Consider the following 9522-nt stretch of genomic DNA (forward strand, 5'->3'; position numbering starts at 1 on the left):
TTGCTGGTTTGTCCTGCTGGCCTCTTGAAGGGGGGTCTGTGGCCGTGCAGAGTGGTGCTGCTTTCCCACCCACTCTCTCGTGCTTCCCGGCTGCAGGAAGCTGTGCCTGGTTTGGCGCAGGGCTGGGCTGTCCCACACTGAGCAGTGTGGAGCTGAGGGGAGGTTATCTGCTGGCAGTGCCTCCCTGGGGCAGGAGGTGCGTTCAGGCTGGGCTGAGGGAGAGCTGAGACTTGTCAAAGTGCTGCTTGGGAGAAAATAAAAGCATAACGCAATGTGCAGAGGTGATTTGGGGGAGTGGTCCCTCAGTGTCTAGCCCAGAGCAGTGCTTCTCTGCGGATGGGGGTGCAAGGGGGAGCACATGGGGATGAAGGAGGCACCAGCTGTGCTGCATCTGGCTGCCTTTGCTGTTGGGAGTGCAGCCCCCTGCCATGCTCAGCCCTCTCTGTGGTGATGGGGCAGGTGGTGACAGCCTCTTCCTACCCTCGCCCACCTGAGCCCAAGGAGCTCAACCCTGTGGCAGAGCTGCTGGGTGACCCAAGGGCACGGGCAGTAACCCTGCCTGCCCCTGCCCAGAGCATGGTTCCCCCCATGGGGAGGGGTCCTGTAGGCGCATACCCTGCCCAGAGCACACAGGCGCAGAGCTGGGAAGGACCTGGTTTAAGAAACTACACAACAGCAAAACAAACGGGTACAAACATAGCGGAGTGTCCAACCCAGCCCCTGCAGCTCCCGGGGCATGTGGGGCCCCGGCCTGCAGCCAGCAAAGGGCTCCCCGGGTGGGGGAGTTGGGGCCTGGACCCTGGGACAGCATCACAGCAGAGCCCCCGGCCGTGCTCACGGCCCCTTCTTGCTGCCTGGGGGCTTCTCGGTGCGGCGCTCCTTGCTCTCGCCCTCGTCCCCGGCCTGCTGCTGCAGCCACATGCCAGCATACACACCGCCCTTCTGCAGCAGCTCCTCGTGCCTGCGGGGAGAGCGTGGGGCTGTGGGGTCCCAAGCTGGCTCCGGAGCCAGGGAGGGGGGTCCCCGGGGGCAGACATCCCCCTGCGCTCACCTCCCTCGCTCCACGATGCGCCCGTCCTTGAGCACCAGGATCTGGTCTGCGCCCACCACGGTGGAGAGCCTGCAGGGAAAGGCAGGGCGTTACCCCCGCTCAGAGGGGAGAGGGCCTGGGGAGGGCTGCACAGTGCAAGGAGCTGCAATCGCAGGGGCTGTCACCTCCCAGGCAGGAGGACAGGTCTGCGAGTCCCTCTGCGGGGGGCTGGCCAGCTTGGAGAGCTCAGCACCTCCCGGATCAGCTCTTTCCCCACGTCCCTACCTATGTGCAACAACGATGGTGGTGCGGTGGGCGCAGACCTTGGCCAGGGAGGCCTGGATGTTCCTCTCAGTCTCCGTGTCGAGTGCGGACGTGGCCTGTGGGAGAGGCAGGGTGTGGAGAAGGGACACGGGCAGCGCAGGCAGACGCTGGGGTAGGGGCTGCTGCGGAGCAGGACAAGGCCGGGCTGGGGGCTGCTGCTGTTACCTCATCCAGCAGGATGATGCGGGGACCCTTCAGGATGGTGCGGGCGATGGCAACACGCTGCTTCTCCCCCCCGCTCAGCTTCAGCCCTCGCTCCCCCACCTGCGTGTTGTATCCTGCAGGCACAAGGGCAGGAATGTGCAGTGCTGGTGCTCTCCCAGGCAGGGATGGGGACCAGGACCTGCTGCATGGGGGGATCCTGCCGGGACCATGCAGCCCCCTGGTGCAGCCTCAGCCCAGGGGCTGATTTATCCCTAGAGAGACGGCAGGGAGAGGCAAAGCATGTGTCCCCATGGGGTATGTCACCCAGGGACACTCACGAGGGCAGCTATGAGGTCATGGTGGACCCTTGGGATGGCAGGGGAGGGCAAGGAGGGGACCGCAGGGGTCTCACCGTCGGGGAAGGAAAGGATGCGGTCATGGATGTCAGCAGCCCGGGCTGCCTCCTGCACCTCCTGGTCAGTGGCCAGGATGCGTCCATAGCGGATGTTGTTGGCGATGGTGTCATTGAAGAGCACCGTGTCCTGGGGCACCACCCCGATATGAGCGCGCAGTGACGCCTGCTTCACCTGGGGAGGCAGGGAGAGGGCTCAGCCAGAAACACATCCCCTAGAAAGAACCCCCCAAAACCCGATCCTACCCCTCAGCTGTGAGCCCAACACCTCGCGGAGTGTCTGCTCCAGGGTCCCCCCTGGACCACAGGCTCAGCTGCATCTCCACCCTGGGGTGGGGTGACCCTGCCAGTGCCCTGGCCCTTTCCAGGGAGCCCTGGCCGGTCTCCAGCATTTCAGCGCAGGGGTCCCGCAGTCACCCACTCCTGGCACAGACACCAGCCTTCAAAGGGGCTGTGGGGGCTGTGGGCCTCACCCCTGCCCCGGGGAGATGCCAGTGCCTGCACCCAGCAGTGCTGGAGGCCCAGAGGAGCTGGTGCCCCCTGCCCCGCCAGTCCCCGGACACCTCCCACCCTCACCTGGGAGATGTCCTGCCCGTCGATGCGGATGCAGCCGCCCCGCACATCGTAGAAGCGGAAGAGCAGGCGGATGACGGTGCTCTTCCCCGAGCCCGAAGGTCCCACCTGCATGCGAAGGTAAAGGGACGTGGAGACATCAGAGGCTCCCCGCTGCTGGAGGCCAGGGGCTGGGCAGGGGAGGGACAGCCCCATTGGGGGTCTGTCCTTCCCACCCCCATACTTCCCAGCCCCTCTTCCCCCATCTCACCCTCCAGCAGTGAACCCACACCCAAGGTCCCGCTCTCACCAGGGCCAGGGTCTGCCCAGGCATCACAGAGAAGGAGACGTCCTGCAGGATTTCCTTCCTGTGAGGGGGAGATGGAGAGGGGCTCAGACCTCCCCTGCCCCACATCCCTGTGCCAAGTTCACCTTGTCCCACCCTGCCACCCCATGCCCACCGCCCCATACCCATCCATGTAGCTGAAGTGCACGTTCTCAAACTCAATCCGCCCATCTTCCAAGCGCAGGTCACCGGCATTCACCGCATCCTTCACCTGCCGGAGGGTGAGACATGGCCTCAGAGCCAGCCTCTCCCCAGGGCAGGACCATGGGGCTGTGCCAGGGAGCAGGGTTTGGGAAGGTGGCACCCACCTCCTGCTCCTCATGGAAGAGCTCGAACATATTCTCCATGTCCACAAAAGAGTTCTGGATCATCCTGGAAAGGGCCAAAGACCAGAGAGAAGGGTTTGGGGGAGCACATCCCAACCCAGGTGTCCATGGGGAGGGGGACCCCAGGCATCCCCACAGCTCCCAGGGTTACCTGTAGTAAGTCCCAAACCAGTTGAGTGGTGTGTAGAGCTGGATGATGTAGGTGCCAAAGAGGACAAAGTCCCCCACCTGGAAGCGACAGGGGAGAGGTGCCCATCACCACCAGCCCCAGGGCCCCACCTCAGGCATGGGGCTGCTCAGGCTGGCACCAGCCTTACCTGCAGCTTGTTTTTGGTGACAAAGTAGGTGCAGAGCAGGGACCCTGCCAGCAGCCCCAGGCCAATGACCAGGTTCTGGGTCTGGTTGAGGAGGCCCAGCGAGGCACTGACCTTCCACTCCGAGACCTGAAAGGAGCAAAGTCCTCTGGGATGCTGCCACCTCCAAACCAGACCCACGGTGAGCTCCATCCTCCCCACAGGTACCTGTGAGGTGAGGCTCCTTCGCCCCCGACTCCCTCACTGGTGCTGAGCACCCTGTACCTGGTACTTGACGATGGCATCGTTAAAGCGGTTCACCTCATAGCTTTCTGCATTGTAGTACTTCACCTGTGGGACACAGAGCCGAGGTCAGCGCCCGGATCAGCCCCCCAGCACCAGGCAGTGCTCGGTGAGACCCATCACCTACGGTACCGTCTCAAAATTGAGGAGCGAGTCCACAGCCCGGGACTTGGCCTCATTGTCCCGCGTGTTCATGTCCCGCCGGTACTTGGTCCTCCACTCAGTGATGAAGATGGTCAGAGCTGCGGGCAGGACGGGGCTGCGTCAGCAGGCGCCTGCTGTCCCACAGCCCGACATGGCACCCCTTCCACCCTGACCCCCCACTCACTCAGGTAGAGGCTCATACACACGAAGATGATGAGGCCGAACCAGGCGCTGAAGACCGAGGTGAAGTAGACGATGCCGATGACGATGTCCGCAATGGTGGGAATGATGCTGAAGACGATGTAGCTGGGGGGTGGGAAGGGGGATGGCACGTCAGCCCGGCCTGGTGGGGCTGCCCGCTCGCCCCCCGCCCGCCACGGGCGCGCTCTGACCTGAGCAGGCTGTTGATGCTGCTGGTGCCCCGGTCCACGCTGCGCAGCACCTCGCCGGTGCGACGCCCCAGGTGCCAGCGCAGGGACAGCCCGTGCAGGTGGGCAAAGAGCTGCACCTGCACCTGCCGGTTGGTGAACTGCTGCACCCACACCCACAGGAAGGTGCGCAGGTTGCTCACGAAGCCGGTGGAGCCTGCGGGGCATCACGGGACGGTCAGTGGGGACCAGCACCACCGGGCATGCAGCTAGCTCGGAAAGCTCCGCTGGGAAAGAGGGATTTGGGATAGGGTCCTCCCACTGTCCCCAACCCTGGACCAGCCATGGTTGCTGCTCCCAAGAGACAGCAGCAGTGATGGGGGCATAAGGGCACCCCCAGCCAAGCAAGCCCCAGCACGATGTGCCCACGCTGTCTCTCCCCAGCACCCCATCCTTCCCGGCGGTCCTTACCCGCACCTCCGCCCTGCAGGAACTTCAGCCCCACATAGATGCAGACAGTCCAGGCCAGGGTGTGCCAGGGAGCACCCTCCGTCAGCTCGTTCACTGGGGAGAGGGTGACATGGGTCAGGGCAGAGGGGCAGGGAGCATCGCCGGGTGCCCCATGGGAACTAGCCCCAGCACCCAGCGCTGGTCCCTGACCCCCTGGACCATGCTCCCGCCAGATCCCTGCAGCCCCCCAGGTCACTCGTGACACCCCCCAGCACTTGGTGAGGCCGCGGGTAGCCTCACACGCCAAGCTCCAGGCACCTCACCGATGTTCTTATAGTAGATGGGGACGAAGACGTTGATCGCCCGCTCCAGCCCCATGAGTGCCATGCAGAACAGCACCAGCCCCTGCAGGAGGTGGTTGCCCCTCGGCCACATGTACGGCACTAGCAGCCGCAGCTTCCTCCGGAAATCCTTCCAGGTGGAGGTGGTCCTGCCAGAGTCAGGCAGGAGCGGCTGGGGGAGAGCAGAGCGAGGGGTCACCACTCTGGGACCCCAGCCCAGCTGGCAACAGACCCGGGGAACACCTCACCAAGAATACCAGGTCCATCCTCCCAGGGTCCCCACTCCATCCTCCCAGCAGGGCCGCATCCTGCTGACAGCAGGCAGGGACCTCAGGCAGCCCTAAACCTCGCTCCTCTTTCATCTCCCGAAGATGCTGATCTCAGGGCAGATGCGTCCTCACTTTGTTCCCAGCCTGTCTGCACAGCCCACTCCCCAGCCACGTCCCCCAAGTGTTCTGGCCGCGGAGAGGCTCCGCGGGACTCGCCTGGCTGTTCTCCACATCCCGTTCCTCCTCGTTGACCAGCAGCATGTAGGGCTTGCGGGGCAGCCCCGGGGCCTTCATGCCCAGGATGAAGAGCGTGAACGTGCAGACGTAACGCAGCAGCCAGAAGCCGAACTGCACCTGGACAGATAGCGGGGGGGTCAGCGCCGCAGCCGGCCCTTGGCACGGCCCAGCTGGGCACGGGATAGGTATGAGCTGCAAGAGGCAAGGAGAGGGACATGGGGATGGGGTGCAGTGCAGCCAGGGGAGAAGGGACACCCCACGTAACTCAGGAGGAGCCCCTGACCCTCAGACAACACCCAGACCCTTTCTTTCCTCCCTGCTGCATCTTGATCTGTGCCCTCCAGCTTGGGGTGCCCCAACCCTGGGGGGAGCAGGGGGGCAAAGGGCAGATGCCCCCCGCCTCTGCACCTGGGGCTGGGCCAGGCAGAAGCGGGAGCTGAGCTGGATGGGCTATGGAGGGATGTGCGATAGCTGGGCTCGGGGCCGAGATGTGCGGCAGACGCGTGGGTGCAACCTGGGAGCCTGCAGTCCCTGGGCATGGCAGGGCACAGCATGCACACCCCACCCCAGCACGGCGATGCTGCAGCCCCCCCGATGCAAAGGGTCCCGTCCCCTGGCCCTGCCCACAGCCCCCCGGCCCACCTTCTGGTTGGTGTCCTCCAGCGCCCACCACCACAGCGGGCTCCTCCAGCACACCAGGGTCAGGTTCTCGGCGGCAAAGGCCAGCGCCCAGAAGAGGAGGAGGACGGTGCCGTGGCCCCGCGTCCGGTCATGTGCCAGCACCCGTGTATGCTCCAGCTGCAGGAGGCTGACGGCACAGCCCCAGCTGAGGGCCCAGAGGCAGGCGTGCAGCAACATGTACCCATAGAGCTGTCCTGGCCCTGCAGCTTGCCACAGCAGCCCGCCGAAGGGCTGCAGGGCCAGGAGCAGGGAGAGCAGGACCTGGCCGCGGTAGAGGCGTGAGCGGGGGATGTACTTGGGCTCCATGGTGCGGCCGAAGCGGACGTAGCAGGCATACTGCAGGGCGCCCAGCAGCAGGCAGACGCTCAGCAGCACGGCCGGCACCAGCGTGAAGAAGAAGCAGGGCTGGAAGCCCTGCTGGACCCAGGCCTGGGCGATGGAGCTGTTGCCCTCACAGTAGCCCCCCAGCACCGCCATCCTGGCAGGTCACTGGCTGCGGAGAGAAGAGGGGCTAGAGCAAGGTCTCAGGATGGGCTGTTGGGAACAGATCCACGGCAGGATGGCACGGCCAAGCAGAGTGGGGCACTCATGGGGCAAGCATTGCTGGCCATGGACACATGGGACACGCTGCACGCAACACACATGCAGCCGTGCACGCAAACAGGGACAGCTTTGGGTGGGGATGGACGTGAACACCACGCCAGGATCTGCTTGTGGGCCCTGGCAATGCCCTGGCCGGGGGGGTAACTCTGCACTAGGCCCCCTCAGAGCCACCCGGGCCCCTGGGAATGCACTCGGACACGGGGGGCAATGGGAGCCGCAGGGCCAGGAAGGCAGCGGGGTGCTGGGGGTACTGCAGGTACCGGTCTGGAGGGGGGGCAGCAATGGTGGCAAAGGAGCGGCAGCGCGCGGCGCGGGGGGTAGCGCAGGGGCGATGCAAGGGCAAAGGCAGGGCACACGCGTGGGAGCATGCACGAGGAAACACACGTGCAGGGCGAGGGACACGCCGGGGGCGAGGCGAGGGCCGTGCCGGGGCAATGCCCGAGCGGTGCCGGCGCCGCTCGGCCCCGGGACAGGCGGCCCCGGCCCCGCTGCTCGCGCAGCCGCCGCGCCGGCCCCGCCGCCCCGCCCGCCGCGCCGCCCGGGCCCCGGCCCGCTCAGGGGCCCCGGCCCGCTCACCTGCCCCGGCCCGCTCACCTGCCCCGGGCCCGCCGGCCCCGGCCCGCTCCGGGCCCCCGCGCCGCCTCCGGCCGCCGCCAGCCGAGCCCCGCCGCCGCCCCGCCCCGCTCCCCGCCCCCGGGCTCCTGCGCTCCCGCCCCGGCGCCGGGGCTGCACCCCACGGTGTCCCCCCACCCTCGGCCCCGCTGCCCAGCCCCGGGCTGCACGGGCCTGCCCCGCCGCGCCCTGGCCCACGCAGAGGGGACCGGGGAGGTGTGGGTGGTGCGGGACCAACTCCCGGGCCGGGAGCCAGGGGGGGCCCCGAAACCGAGACGAGGCACCCCGCTCCCGCTTATCGCCGCCGCCAGCCCAGCCCTGCAGTGCCGAGATAGCCCCCGCCGCCCCAGCGCCGGCCCTGCCCGCCGCAGAGGTCAGGCAGGAGCGGTCGCTGCCCTCCCTTGGCTAAATATAGCCCCTGCCCAGCTGCCCGCCCCGCAGCAGCAGGCAGGAGCCTCGCAGCCTCCTGCCGCCATCGCAGGCACCAGCTCGTCCGGCTTCCTCGGTCCCCCCGCGCCCTGGCCGGGGCCAGGGGGGCTTGCACAGTGCCGCAGGGCGAAGGGACACTCGGACGCGGGCAGGGATGATACACCCCATCTTTATTAGACGGCTATACAGCTGTACAGCAAGGGTACGGGGACCCCGCGCCCGCACGCCCCGGGAGGAGAGGAGGAAGGGTGGCTCGCCATGCACACGGGACACTGAGGACACAAGCACAACATGCGGCAAGGACTCCGGCCTGCTCCAGCCCGGCCTAGCCCTCCTGCCAGCCCGGGGAAAAGCACACTTTCCCCCTGGCCCCAGGGCACTGCCAGCCTTCAGCCCCTCAGCCTGGAGAGCAGCAGCAAGGCCGCTGGGAAGCCCACACGTGGCATCCCGCAGCCCCCAGGGAGGCTCACCTCCGTGCAGGGCGGCAGCCTGCGTGCCAGGGGAAGCCAGTGGAAAGCTCGGGTTTCTCGGGAAATTTGCTTTCAGTGTCCCTTGACACCCCCCCAAGACAGAGCTGCTGCGGCATCATTGCAGCAGCAGCCGCTCCTCCGTGGGAGGATCCCAACAGCACCCAGGTCTGCAGCCCTCCTGCCCAGCTCCATCCAGACCCCATCTCCCTCTCTGCTTTAGCACGCTCCCTTGGGTCTCTTACACACCCAGCGCAGTCACCGCTCTGGTCCGTCCCACCTCATCGCAGCAGGGAACCCACCACCCCCAAAGAGCCTGTCTGGGCCCTACTCGTGCCCTGGGTACCTGGGAGCATGCACCCCGTGCTCATCCACATACGCCCAGCCCGGGCTCAAAGGGCAGAGGGCGATAACCGTGGCAGGGGCAGAGAGGCGGCCCCGCACTCCCGGGATGGCAGAAGAGGGCCTGCCCTGCACGCCGAGGGCACGGCAGAAGCAAGGAGCCCCTGCCAGAGGCAAGGGGAGCGAGGGAGAGAGGGGAAAGCAAAGCCTGGCAGGGGTTAGCTGGGATGCAGATCCTCATAAGCTGGCACTGGAAGAGAGGGAAACCAGAATGATGGTGGGAAGGTCATGCCTGAGACCACACGGCACAGCCAGGATCCTGATCCCCCACCCCAGGGCTGGGCTGGGGTTTGCCTCTCCCTTCTGGGTTCAGGGCACCTCTCCTTGCCCCCCGCCAGGCGTGAACCAGCTGCTTGGTATATGGTCTCCATAGCAGCTGAAGCCATGTTGCAAGCAAAAGGACGGTTTCAGGAGGGAAGGAGGAGCTGGGAGCCCCTGGGTGAGACGCAAGATGCACTAAAGCCTTTGCTTGGGGAAGAGGAAAGGCCCAATACCACAGAAATGGCCGCACCAGGAAGACAGACCTGATGCACCACAGCCTGGGCATGGGGAAAAGGCCTCTATCATGCCTGGGGGAAGGGAACAAATACACAGAGCACAAGACCTTCAGGGTGAGCTCCAAGGGGGCTGTGAGGACTCCTGGAAAACACCAGGCTGCCCCACCTCAGGGTCTCTTTGGCACTGCAGGAGGGCCTGCCTAGCAGCCTGCATCCCATGGGTGCCACACAGCAAGGAGGAGGAGGAGGATGCCCCAGCCCAGAGGTACGGCATGGAGGCTGCCAGCTGGGA

At 66.2% G+C, this 9522-nt stretch overlaps 1 protein-coding gene across 1 annotated transcript; it reads right to left on the reverse strand.

Annotated features, from left to right (window-relative positions):
* Nucleotides 1–642: 642 nt before the first annotated feature.
* Nucleotides 643–6697, reverse strand: ABCB6 (ATP binding cassette subfamily B member 6 (LAN blood group); the record flags this gene model as incomplete). Its single annotated transcript, XM_082001728.1, has 19 exons — nt 643–961; nt 1052–1120; nt 1316–1410; nt 1520–1632; nt 1911–2085; nt 2487–2591; nt 2773–2830; nt 2934–3019; nt 3117–3180; nt 3286–3362; nt 3452–3577; nt 3713–3778; nt 3863–3972; nt 4059–4180; nt 4267–4459; nt 4714–4806; nt 5016–5205; nt 5519–5656; nt 6182–6697. 19 exons carry the CDS (start codon nt 6695–6697, stop codon nt 835–837), a joined length of 2523 nt encoding a protein of 840 aa, XP_081857854.1. The 3' UTR covers nt 643–834.
* Nucleotides 6698–9522: the final 2825 nt, after the last annotated feature.

The sequence above is a fragment of the Phaethon aethereus genome (assembly GCF_964289735.1).
Source record: "Phaethon aethereus genome assembly, chromosome: 6".
Taxonomy (NCBI): Eukaryota; Metazoa; Chordata; class Aves; order Phaethontiformes; family Phaethontidae; genus Phaethon; species Phaethon aethereus.